Source organism: Gracilinanus agilis, chromosome 4 (genome assembly GCF_016433145.1).
Source record: "Gracilinanus agilis isolate LMUSP501 chromosome 4, AgileGrace, whole genome shotgun sequence".
NCBI lineage: Eukaryota > Metazoa > Chordata > Mammalia > Didelphimorphia > Didelphidae > Gracilinanus > Gracilinanus agilis.
Window position 1 is genome coordinate 368,600,535 of NC_058133.1, and position 12,981 is coordinate 368,613,515.

A 12,981-nucleotide genomic window follows, 5' to 3' on the forward strand; every position below is an offset into this window, starting at 1 on the left:
GAGAGAGAGAGAGAGAGAGAGAGAGAGAGAGAGAGAGAGAGAGAGAGAGAGGTAAGGGGGCAACTAGCTAGAAATCCAGGCCTAGAGAGAGGGGGGCCTGGTTTCATAGGTGGCCCCAAAACACTGCTGTGTGTCCCTGTGTAGACCCTGGGTGAGTCACTTAACCCCAATTGCTTAGCTAGCCCTTGCCCTTTTGGAACTGACACTTAGTATTGATTCTAAGACAGAAGGTAAGACTTTAAAAAAAAAGCAATAAAATAAGTTTGATTGTGGACAGTATTGCACGTGGAGTGCCTTGGAGACATCTACAAGACGTCTTGTATGCCCTTGGAAATGTGGGTGTGGAACCGAGGAGAGAAGTCAGGGCTAGACATAGGCATTTGGGAGTTATCTCCATAATTGCAGTATTTGAGGCCCCAGGAGTTGAATGAGACTGCCAGGTATATAAGAAAAAAGAAGCTCAAGGACAGAATTGGGGAACAATCCTCCATAAAGGGTTGGGAAAAGGAAGAGGAACCCTCGCAAAGCAGACACAAAAGATGCACTTAGAATGTGATGTCCTAAAAAGACATGGAGGAATAGGCTACCTACAAAGAGGAGGTAGTATGCAATGCCAAAGGCAGAGGAAATACAGAAGGATGGATGACAAAGGGCCCCCTGAGGTGCGAAAGGAGAAAATCTATACTTTCTCAAATGTAAAATGAGGCTGAGTCATCTATACTACTTTTGAGATTAGTTTGGGAAAGCCTGTGAATAGACTATCTGGTAATTTTACTTGGCTGCCTCCCTCATTTATAGAAACAACTAAAAGGCACATTTCATTAGATGTAAGCTGTGTGAGGACAGGAATGGCTTCATTTTTTTCTTTGTATCCCAAACAATTCACAGGGTCCAGCAGAGATATTTAACAATTGCTTTTTGATTGATTGAAGATGAAATAAGTTGAGGAGAGATCCTGCCATGGGTGTGTGTGTGTGTGTGTGTGTGTGTGTGTGTGTGTGTGTGTGTGTGTGTGTATTTAAAGAATATTGACATTGACTGCAGGAACTTCTGGCTATCGTAGATCAGATTTTACTTGTTTTAGGGTTTTAGGTTTGTTATAATTTTGAGTAGGCTAGTTACAATTTTATAAAAATAACATTTTACTTCTCTTTGCATAATGTACTTTTACTTTCATTGGTCAGTCAGTATTTATTAAGCACTTTCATTTAGCCTGGCACAGCACTAAGTTCTGGGGTTACAAATAATAAAAAGAACAGTCTCTACCCTCGAGGAACTTACAATCTAACGATATGGCAGCATGCAAAAAGAAACTGAAAAATGAGGGGGAGGTATGCAGTCCTGGGCATGTTGGAGAAATCCAAAGAAGATATGCACGTCATATGACTGGCTTGTTCATTGAGCCTTCAGGGTTGGACATTTCCTTAGAAGAAATAAAGCCTTCAGTGGAATTATTTCAAAATGGAAAAGGAGTGTGTAGTCTGTCTAGAATTTAGTGTCATTGAGCCACATTTTCTTGTATTTGGTTCAAGTCAAATATCTGTGTTGATACCTAATTAACAAATAACTCATTTTTATTTTACTGTTTTGCCAGCAAAATATTATTTCTATGACAACTACTTTGACCTTCCTGGAGCCCTTCTTTGTGCCAGGATTGTGGATGGCTTAACTGGGGTAAGTGCTGACTCAGAGCCTGTTTTTTTGTTGTTGTTTTTTTTGTGGTTTTTTTTTTAATTCCATCTTTGAATGTAACTTTAACTTTATAGAGATAGTGATTCCTTTTGATGTGAAGTTTTACCATTCCATTTATTAGTAGCATTTTTCTCTTTTGTAATTTTAGTGATGATTGAAGAAGACAAATACTGGATATTTTCTGAACACTTTTGGAGAGATTAAATAGTAATTTTCTGATCACTTTTTTCTGCCATAGTGAAGTGAAGTTAATTTCTGGCATGGGGTACAGATGTTTAGAACAAGAAAATAGAAAGCTATGTAGTTTGACTTTGTATTTTTTCATAATTTCTTGATTATGATGAAATGTGTAAAGGTAACTCAGGATATGCTACATATGCTTATAATTTTTAAATGAGAAAATAAAAAATAAGTTGTCTTATGATCATAGGATCACAGAGTTAAAGCTGAAAGGAACCTTCAAAACCCTCCTTTTACAGGTGGGGAACTTAAGGCTGAGTATGCTTAAATGACTTTAAAGTCATGTAGTCAATAAGTGTGTGAGGCAGAATTGAAACTGAGGTCATTCTGACTCAAAGCTCAATCTTTTACCCACTTGCACCACTTTTAAAAATATACTCTTTTCAAAATAGCATTTAATAAACTATGATACATATCTTAAAAGAAGCTTATTTCAAACATTGTCAGAGTTAGAAGAGACCTCTGAGGACTTTAGACCAACCCATACCCTCTACAACATCCCAGACAGTCAGCCAGTTCTTACTTGAAAATCACGAATAAAGGGTAACAGAAAAAGAAAGAAAAATAAAACCTTTGTTACAAAAATGACTAGTCAAGCCAAACACATTTCAGGGTTAGCCATGTCTCTGTCCCTTCAACCCCCCCAAATCTATCTCATTCTGCCCTCTGAGACTTCCAGTCAGGAGGTAGGCAGCGTGATTCATGATTAAATGTCTGGAATCTTGTTTGGTTAATATGCTGATAGAGTTCCTAATTCTTTAAAAGTAGATTGTCTTTACCATATTGCTTTCACTTTAGAAGCTGTTTTTACTCTGCATCAATTCATATAAATCTTCCCATGTTTCTCTGAAAAAATCCGCTTCATCTCACCACACAGTCATATCTTATCATATTTATATGCTCATTTGACCATTCCTTAATTTATAGATTCCCATTCTTTGCCATCTCAGAAAGAGTTATAAATATACAAATCCTTAGGATTTGCTTAGGAATATTTTAGTGTACCCAACTCTGTGTGTCTGTGAATTCTTCAAGTGTGCACCCCTCTCCTCATCTCCTCCACTTTTTTGTGTAAATATCTGCTTTACTATTCAGATTATGGGAGATAATCCCCTTCCTGCCCTTGTTGGATTTATGCTCTTTTCATTCTTCTCTTAAGATAATAGAACCAGTCTGAGGTCTTGTTTAATTAGACTCTCCACCATGACCCTAGGAATGATAGGGTTTATAGGAGACATGTGGGGGTCTTCCCATATTCGAGAGCTGTTTGTCCTTGTTCAGCCCCTTTTATTTTTCTCTTCACTCCTGTGTTTGATTCATAGTTTCTACACAGTTCTGATTCTTTTTGTTGAATACTCAAGCTGTGGTTTTCTTTGAAACTTTTATAGATGTTTGCAGTCATTGTCTCCTGAATTTGTGTCTAGTGTCTTTGGCTTCCATTATGTGGAATTTTTTTTCTTTGCTCACTCTCCTCTCTCCAGGCTGCTTCCTTACTTAGAAGTGATATTAGGGCTGAGCTTTGCACACTTCTTGAGGGAAGGCCTGGCCTGGTTCTGTTGCCACTTTCTTGGGGTGTCATTCCAGGATTTCAGGGCCATTTCTTACCAGGAGACTATAAGTTCTCAGTGCCTACAAGGTGGTCTGATGCTCCATTGTAGACCTTCTGTGTTAACATCAAACTCTTAAATGACTATACTTTAAGTTTTGTTTTTCAGTGGGTTCTGCATTTGTATAACTACTCTTACCTAGCACATATTTTCTCCATCTTATCTGTAAGGATGTAGATTTGTCAAATGCTTTGCTGACATCAAGGTAAGCTGACTCTACAGTTTTCCAGGCATCTAGTGACCCTATTGAAGCAGGAAATAAGGCCAATTTGGCATGACTTGCTCTTTCAAAAAAAGTGATGCACTGCATCTTAATATATTTGTGATATTTCCACAAAAAAAGATCCTCTTTTCAAATCACCTCTTTCACATCGAACCCTTACTTTAGGACAGTGGTTCCCAACTTTTTTGGCCTCCCGCCCCCTTTCCAGAAAAAATATTACTTAGCCCCCTGGAAATTAATTTTTTTTAATTTAATAGCTATTAATAGGAAAGATAAATGCACCTGCGGCCATCACCACCTCCCTGAATTGCTGCAGCCCCCACCAGGGGGTGGTAGTGCCCACTTTGGGAATCACTGCTTTAGGACAGCTGGGTGATTCAGTGCCTAGAGCACTAGACCTTGAGGGCTGAATTCAAATTTGGCTTCAGATACTTATGAGCTGTATTAAGCTAGACTTGTTGCTTCACCTTTCTTTCAGTTTACTCACCTGTAAAATGTGGATAATAATAATAGCACCTACCTCCCAGGGTTGTTGTGAAGACCAACTGAGATAATATTTATAAAGCAATTATCACAGTGCCCAGCACATAGCAGGCATTATATAAATGACTAGATCTTATTCCTTTCCTTTCCTACTTAAGTGAAAACATTTGATATAGTTACCACTTCTCACAATGTTTATAGGATGCTGCCCTACTTGCCTTCCTGGGGAGGGAGATAGGCTTTATTATCTTTTCCAAGGAACAGCAGTTGGTTTTTAATTACTCCAAAGTTAAGTATATGTTTACTATTCTTTTGGTTCTGTTTGTTTCATTCCTCATCAATTAATATATATTTTGTTTCTCATAATTCCTCATATTTATAATTTCTTACCACACAATAATGCTTCATTACTTCCAAGTATTATAAATCATTAATCAACACACACACACACACACACACACACTCTTTAAGCTATTAAAGCTTATAGCTGCACAATGACTTTTGGGATATCCTATATACATATGAATATATTTATGCTTACATAAACGTGCACGTGTATGTATACATATAAATACATAAGTGTATTTGTGGCGACATGTTTATATATATATATATATATACATATATATATATATATATATGTATATTTGGAGACTTAAAGACAGAAGACAAAAGAATAGGCTTGGCAGCAGCTATAAAAAGTGGGTTATGAAATTAGTTAAGGAAAAATAGAATGATACCTTGCTGCAATGAGGGTTCATTTGAGATTTATTGTTGTGGAATCATTTCAATCATATCTGAATCATTGTGACCTCATTTGGGGGTTTTTGTGGCAGATACTATAGTGACTTCTCATTTCTACCTCCAACTCATTTTGACAGTGAGAAAACTAAGGCAAAAAGGGGTAAATGACTTGGCCAGGGTCACACAGCTAGAAAGTGTCTGAAGCTAGATTTGAACTCATGAAGATAAGTTTTCCTTATTCCAAGCCTAATGCTCTCTCCATGGAGCCACCTTACCACTCCTATTTGAGATTAAAGAACATACATTTTTGGTAGTTACCTATAGCAAAGTTGTGACACTTTCTTTAACTCTGCTCAGCAGTGTGTGAGTAGGAGTGGAAATAGCAAATGGTGGAAGCAATCCAGGTTTAGGTTTGGAATATTGCTGTGTTTTATAAAAAAAAACCAATATATCAGTGAAGCCCGGGAAGTTTTACATGAACCAATGCAAAGTCATGTAAGTAGAGTCAGGACTATAATAACTTCAATGTAAAATTAAACAGCAACAACACTATCACAACTAAATTCTGTGAAATTATAATCAAGCTTGGCCTGTTCTTTACAGAATTGGGAATCCTGTTTATTAGGACCTTGCATATAATGGCAAATAGTTGATATATTGGTTAGTTCTGCTCATTTTTTTTTTCTTTTATAAAGTATTTGTTATAAGTGAAAATTCTCTGAATTGTCTCACTTTATCTCCAGATCCTCTGGGAGGGGGGAGTAGGGAGGAATATAATTGGAAATGTATGGCGATGCAGAAACAAAAGATCAATAAAAATATTTTTAAAAGAAAGTCAGAGCTAGGAAGTAGATACATGATTAAAAATATGATATCCAAGAATATGATTTAGAATCCTAGCCTGAGGGTTAAAATAGAGTTATGATGGACTCTTGGCTGCTAGGATGGAGCATACCCAGTAAAAGACTAGCAAAAATATATTCATCTAGACTCTTGCCTCTGTAATCAAAAGGGATTTAAACTTAAAAGGAGAGAGAGAAAAATGCCTGTAACCACCTGAACCCAACTAGATCCCTTGGATAGTTAACTACAACACAAGAATAGCAGCTAAAGACATTCAACAATTTACCAGAAACAAACAAACAAATAAATAAATGAAATCCATAATCTCAGATACCCATTATGCATATGCACACAGTACAGGCAGTAAGCAAAAAAAACTAGAGACATAAGTGCAAAAGGCTAAGTTTCACCCTGAGTATTACTGAGACCTGGTGTGGCAGGACCTATACCTGGAATATAAATCTAGAAAATTATGGATTATCAGAAGCAACCGAATAAAGACATGCAGAGTAATACTGAACAATGGTGTAAAGAGATCTCCTGACCTAAGATCTCTGGTAACATGAGGGAGAACATATGTGTGAATATCAACAGAGATGGAAACAAAAGCAATATTGTTATGGGGGTATACTATGGACCTCCAAGTCAGAGAAAGAAAATAGGGAAGAAGTTCAAGAAACAGCTTTCAAGCCTGACAGAGGCATGATTTAGTGACGATGCCAAAACTTTATCCAGACATCTGCTGGAGCTCTCTCTTTGCCAGAAAAGGAGCAGCTAATAACTTCTTGGCTTGCCATAATGATTCATTTCATTCTTTAAAAAAATGAAGTAGTTGAGGTGAACTTCTTATTAAAGGCCTGATTCTGACCAACAAAAATGAAATGGCAAATGAATTAGAAACAATAGGAATATTGATGGTAAGAGATAACTCCTTATTGTAATTCATGATAAAGAAGAAAAGGAAAGCCAGGCATATGTGACACATATCCTGAATAGGGGGAGAGCAGATTTTCTATGGTTCAGAGAAAGGGTGAGTAGGATTCCACAAACTTAAAATTCTGCAGAAGAAGTCAACCAAGAAAGGATTGCAAAGCTCTCAAGAATGACATTCTGAAGACAAAAGCAATTCTGAGGAGTAAAAAAGAAGGAAACTTTAGAGAGCTGTGTGAATGTGAAAGGGACTAATTGATTAATTTAGCTTTTTTTTTTTTTTAAATCAGAGCATAAAAGAAAAAGCTGCTTAACAGGGGATGAATGAATATGAGTGTGGCAACAGTTGCCTGAGAATAAAGTCAGGGGCACTGAAGTTCAGAACTAACCTAACAAGGAAAGCTAAAGTACTTTTAAAAAATACTCTGTAGAAAAAATGATGATCAAAGGGATAAGACTATTACCTCTGTGTAGATGTGATAACAAAAAAGGAGAAGGAGGAAGGAAGAGAAAAGAGAAAGAAATAAAGGAAGAAAAGAAGGAAGGAAGAAGGGAGAAAAAAAGAATTTATTAAGCACTTACCATATGCCAAACACTGCTCAGTCCTGGGAATATTATAAACATAAAGATAATCCCTGCTCTCTAGGAGCTTAGAATCTAATGGGAGAAGATAAAACAAATGGGAGCTAATGGGGTGGGGGGGAAGCAATGAAGGTATTTGAAGTCAAATCTTATTTCATTTCTATCTTTTCTGCTATCTGAACTCAATATAAATAGATAATAAAAGAATCACTACCTGCCCTTAAAGAATTAATGTTATGAGCTCTGGATAAATTACATATAAGAGGACTGAAAGAAATGGCAGGTGTGATTGTTGAACCACTGTAAATGATCTTTGAAATATTACAGAATACCCATCAGCATACTCACCAAATATTCTATAAACCTACTAGGGCAGTGATGGCAAACCTATGGCACAAGTGCCAAAGGTGCCACACAGGAAGCTCTCTGTGGGCACACAGCCACCCTTTCAACACCCCTACCCCCACCCAGTTCTTTACTAGAAAGGCAGAGGGACTCAAGTACAACTGCTCCCCTCCCTCTCTACACCATGCCTGATGACATTTTTTCACATCCTCTACCCAGCAGCCAGTGGGAGTGTATAGGGGGTAAGGTGGGTGGCTCACAGGCAGCACTAGCTGGAGGGGAGCAGAGTACTCAGGCTACCACTCTTCCCCTCTCCACAATTGCCTCTCATCATCTGCCCCTCTTCCCAGCAGCCCAATAGGAGTGCTTCCTTCCTCCCCTGTGTGGGATAAGGGGGCCAAGGCATGGCACTTGGTCTCTGGGGGTGGGGGCAGGGCCTGGCACTCCATCACTGTACTAAGGTATTAAAAATAAGCTTCTGGGCAAATTGGAAGGCACTCTGGAAGAAAGTTAGACTAACCTCTCATATCTACTACAATAAGCTCCAAATAGCTGCCTGACCTGAGTAAAAAATAAATTCACAAATGTGGATAGTATAAATATGAAAAATGATAAAGGCTGGTATAAATATATATATTAGTATTTTAATTAAAGCCATGTTTATAGATAAAGTTATCAGACCACGCGCTTGTAAGCATTCAAAAACTGCCGCCTCCATTACTGTCTCCTGTTTCCTGGCCAAGAGCCTACTGGCAAAGAGACCACTCCCTCCTAACCCCGGAGATTACATCCCTTCTCTGCGTCGATGTAGGCCTCCCCAATGCCCAAAGACCCGGAAACGGAAACCAGTTGGACCATGTTGGATCACGGGAAATGTAGTTTTGATACATTTCCCATGTCCATAGAAATATATACACTTATAGAATGGCATTTCCCAAATTTCACTTTTACAATTCCCCGTGAGGTCCGGCAAAAAAAAAGGTTAGTCCTTTTTTCTTCGCTGGACCTGTAAAAATAACAACTTCTAAATTTTTCAGGAATTTGGGGATAAAAGAAATAGATGAACAAATGGTTAAAATTAGCCGCATTGACAAAAAACCAATTTGGGGGGCTGTCCCCCACTGGCACAACAGTGTACAATTAAAACAATACATACAACTCAATTTCAACTCCCAATATTTCAATCAACTGCACCCCAAAGTTCAAAGTTTAGTCTTCATGGTACAGTGAAGGCTTTTCAGACATCTTCATGTGTCCTCACCAAACAAGTTCTTCGTCTGGATTCTGGGGAGATGGCAAGATCCTTATCCTGAAATTATTCTCAAAAGAATTTAAACTTTACAATAGTGGGAAGAGTTTGTCACTAAACAAGTGACAGGGGTTATCCTAACAGATAAAATGGACAATTTTGATTACATAAAATTAAAATGATTTTGCTTAATTAAAATTAGAAGGGAAGCAATAAACTGGGGAAACTTATCTGCATGATACCACTTTCTCTGGTTCTTTTCCTACCTCTGCTTCTTCACAGTTTCCTCTCTTTCATCATTACCTATTTTTATTCACACTAACTATGGAGGTATCCCAAGCCTTTTTCTTGGATCTTTTTTTTTTCCTTTTCTGCATTCTATCACCTGATATTTTCATTAGCTTCCAAGGATTCAATTATTGTTATGTAGATAAAAATAAGATCTGTTATTTGTCCAGACTTGGTCTTTCTCTTGAGCTCACATCCCACATCACAAATTTCCTTATACATTCCTTGAAACTGAATGTCTTATAGACATCAGTCTTGATCACAGCATATCAAAATCTAAATTGCCTTTTCTAATACAGACTTGACCCTCATCTGAATTTCTGTATTAGTGTTGACCATTTTCCTAGTCACCTGGTTTTGCAACCTTGGTGTCATTTTTGACTCATCACTCTCACTAGTTCTATATATCCAGTTAATTGCAAAATCTTACTGTTTGGGTCTTCCCGATAACTCTTCCATATTTCATATATATGTTCTCTATTCACATAGCTGCCGCTCTCAGGTTTGGATGCTCTTCACTCTCACTTGGAGTTTTGGAGTAGCCTTTTTTGTTCTCACCTCATGCTTCTCCCCTCTCTTTTCTCTCTTCCACTTAGCCATCAAAATGATTTTCCTAAAGTACAGCCCTAATCACATCTTCCCATACTCAAGAAACTCTGATGGCTTTCAATTGCCTCTCGGATCAAATATAAACTCTGGTATTATAAATTGTATGTCAATATAAACTCTTAACAACCTGACCCCTTCACACTTTTCCAGTGTAATTACAAATTACTTTTACCCCATACATTTTGGTTTCTTGCCATGTTGGCCTAGTTGTTGTCCCTCACATGTGATGCTCTTAAGAGCTTTCTCCATGCCTTTGCCTTAGCTGACTACTATGTTCTACCTCCTCACTTCTGCTTACTGGAATACCTTGATTACTCAAGGCTCCCCTAAAATTCTTTCTTCTTTATAATCCCTTTCCTAGTCCCACCAGCTATATAGAGAACCTCTTCAAACTATCCTGTGTTCATTTTTTGTAAATGTTGTCTCTCTAATTAGGAAGGAAGTTCTGGGACACATAGATGGCTCAGTCGGTAGAGAGCCAGGCCTAGAAACAAGAAACCCTGTGTTCAGAACTGGCACTTCCAAGCTGTGGTCCTAGCAAGTCACTCAACCCCCATTGCCTAGCCCTTATCACTCTTCTTCCTTGGAATTAATTCACAGTATTGGTTTTAAGACGGAAAGCAAGGCCTTAAAAAAAAAGTAAGTTCTTTTAAGGCAAAAATCATTTCATTTTTTTCCTTTTTTCTCTGGCACTTAGCACAGCTTCTTTCACATGTCAAGTAGTTTATAAATTCTTCTTAATTGATTTATTCCATTACTTTCACATGGCAGAAATTGATTATCCTTTCCCCAATCTATGGGCATCTACTTTGTTTCCAGCACCTTGCTACTACAAAAAGTGCTGCTGTAAACATTTTCTGATGTTTCTTTTTATTTTTGATCTACTTGGGGTACTTGGACTTGACTCACAGTGGGATCTCAAGGTGAAAGAGTCAGTCATTTTAATTATTTTCTTCCCATCATTCCATATTACTTTCTAGAATATTTAGGCCTATTCCTACCTCAACAAAGGTGTCTATTTTTTACTATCTACATTTAATGGGTCATTAGTAACTTTCTGCTAATGCCCAACTGATAGAGTATTATGTGTTAAAATATCAGCATCTTTCTTGCAGAACTGAGAAATATAGTTATTTGCATAAACATCTTTTTTCCTGTACACATAAATTAGGGTAACTATTTGTTTTTGGTTTTTTGGATCCTCTACAGAAAAGTAACCTGGAAACATTTGATTTTTGGAAGGATATTCTTGCTAGTGTACACCATAACTATAAAACAACAGCTTTTAAAGGTGAGTTCCTTGAAATCTTATTCAAAATGTTGGTGAATCAATTAGAAGCTACTTCCATTATTTCTCTTAATTAAATTGTCATTATTGAAAAGGATTTTCATATATTCAGTGTTGGCATTTAACTTCATCGATTAATCTTTTTGTGGTCTGAAGAATGTGCTATTGTCACAATCACTATTTTCGTAACCTCCTTGGCATATTTTAAGTAACTGGCTGTGTGCTCCCTGGTGTGAGGACCCTGATTTTGATAATCCCTTGGCCAGAGCATCAAATTGAGGATTGCTTTGACTGTTGGCAAGGACATGGACATCTGGCTCACTCCCAGGGCAGCCTCTGGGGAGGTGCCTACTCATGAGAAACCAGCCATTTTTATTTGACAAACAAGGCTGGCTCTGACCCACAACAAGGATCATGATACCTGAAGGGGATTAACATTAACTCTTAAAAGTCAAGGGTCTGCCAGCCTTTCTACACCATGGAATAATTTAAAAAATTTTGTTTTATTGTTTCCTAATTATAAGGACTGAAAATTAAACAGCCTGGGAACTATCTCTCTGCCATTTTTCTTGTCTTTGAGGAGTTAACTTTTGAATTTGTTAGGCTGCTCTTGGTGACTTGGGCTGATAGAAGCTTTTATTGGAGTTGGGAGTGCCTCACTTTTATTGGAGTGGGTCATTGGGCATTAATTCCTCAGCAACAGTATGACTCAGGGCATGCCATTCCTTTTTATATAGTTGATAACAGTTCTTAATTGGCCAATTGCTTTGTTTTGTCATATAATCAAAATGTAGCATTGTGGTTATAGCCGGGTGCCAATAAAAAAAGCATGTCCCAAGTCAGCTTTTAAAAATGTCCACTAGTTTATTGGCTTACATTCTGTTAACTTTGAAAAACAAAAAGCATTAAAAGAACAGATTAGAATAGCAAATATGCTGGTTTGAGATGAATCCAGCCTAAAAATCCATTCTCTTGGTTTTTTGTTGCAATGTAATTAGAGAGTAGGTGAAACCATTTGTGTTTTCAAAAGATTCAGGCTTGTCATGGAATTTTTGAAACAGCAATATACAAATACAACACAGTGCATAAATAAATAATCTCTATTTAAATGGTTGAAACCTTTGATGCCAGTTGTAATTCCACCAAAATTCATGGAAATGAAAGACATGCAGTAGACTACTGTACTGTAAATATTTATGAAATTTCATTTGAACAAGTGTCCAATAAACAAAACATTCCATATAATAAAGTGAAAGAAGCCAAGTAATAAAAGGTACTTTCCAATGACAAAAACAGTAATCATCATGTGAACCAGTTGACTGCATACAGCTTTCATCTGTACCGACTGCCTTAAATAAATGAATCATAAGGAAATATCACCATTTCATATTTTAACTTGAGAGGTCCTCTTGTCACAGGACATCTTTCCATACTTTGAAGATAGTAACTAAGAAGATTTTCAGCTACCAAATGAATGGTTGAGGTGATTCAAGAATAAGCACCTTGTATACAAAAATGCTATTTTAAATAGGTTTTTTTGGCCTTTAGTTCAGCTAAAATATTTTTCTTTATTATTCATACAAGCACCATTGTAGGGAAACATACTTGAATGCACCCTACTCAGAATCCACCATCAGAAAGTACTGGAGGGTACAGCACCTTTCAAATCTGTGGGTTCAAGTTTACTAGGGATACAGTACCTTTTTCTAAGTGTCTTCAAAGTGTACTAATATTAGTGGTTAGAATTTGGCATGTTTTGAAAGTTATTGTCAAATTTCTGAAATCAAATCTGTCTTCGACTAAAAGCCTTTTTCTTCTAAGACTTATTCTTGTAATTGGCTTTCTTTTCCTTTCTGGC

The 12,981-nt window shown here is 37.2% G+C and overlaps 1 protein-coding gene across 1 annotated transcript in view; it reads left to right on the plus strand.

Annotated features, from left to right (window-relative positions):
* NT5DC1 (5'-nucleotidase domain containing 1) overlaps positions 1–12,981 on the plus strand; it is a 246,551-nt gene that overhangs the window by 18,433 nt on the left and 215,137 nt on the right. The window contains exons 5-7 of the mRNA XM_044676784.1: positions 1,595–1,678; positions 5,214–5,217; positions 11,050–11,126. Of these exons, the coding sequence (XP_044532719.1) occupies positions 1,595–1,678; positions 5,214–5,217; positions 11,050–11,126 (165 nt within the window). The remainder of the gene's footprint in view (positions 1–1,594; positions 1,679–5,213; positions 5,218–11,049; positions 11,127–12,981) is intronic.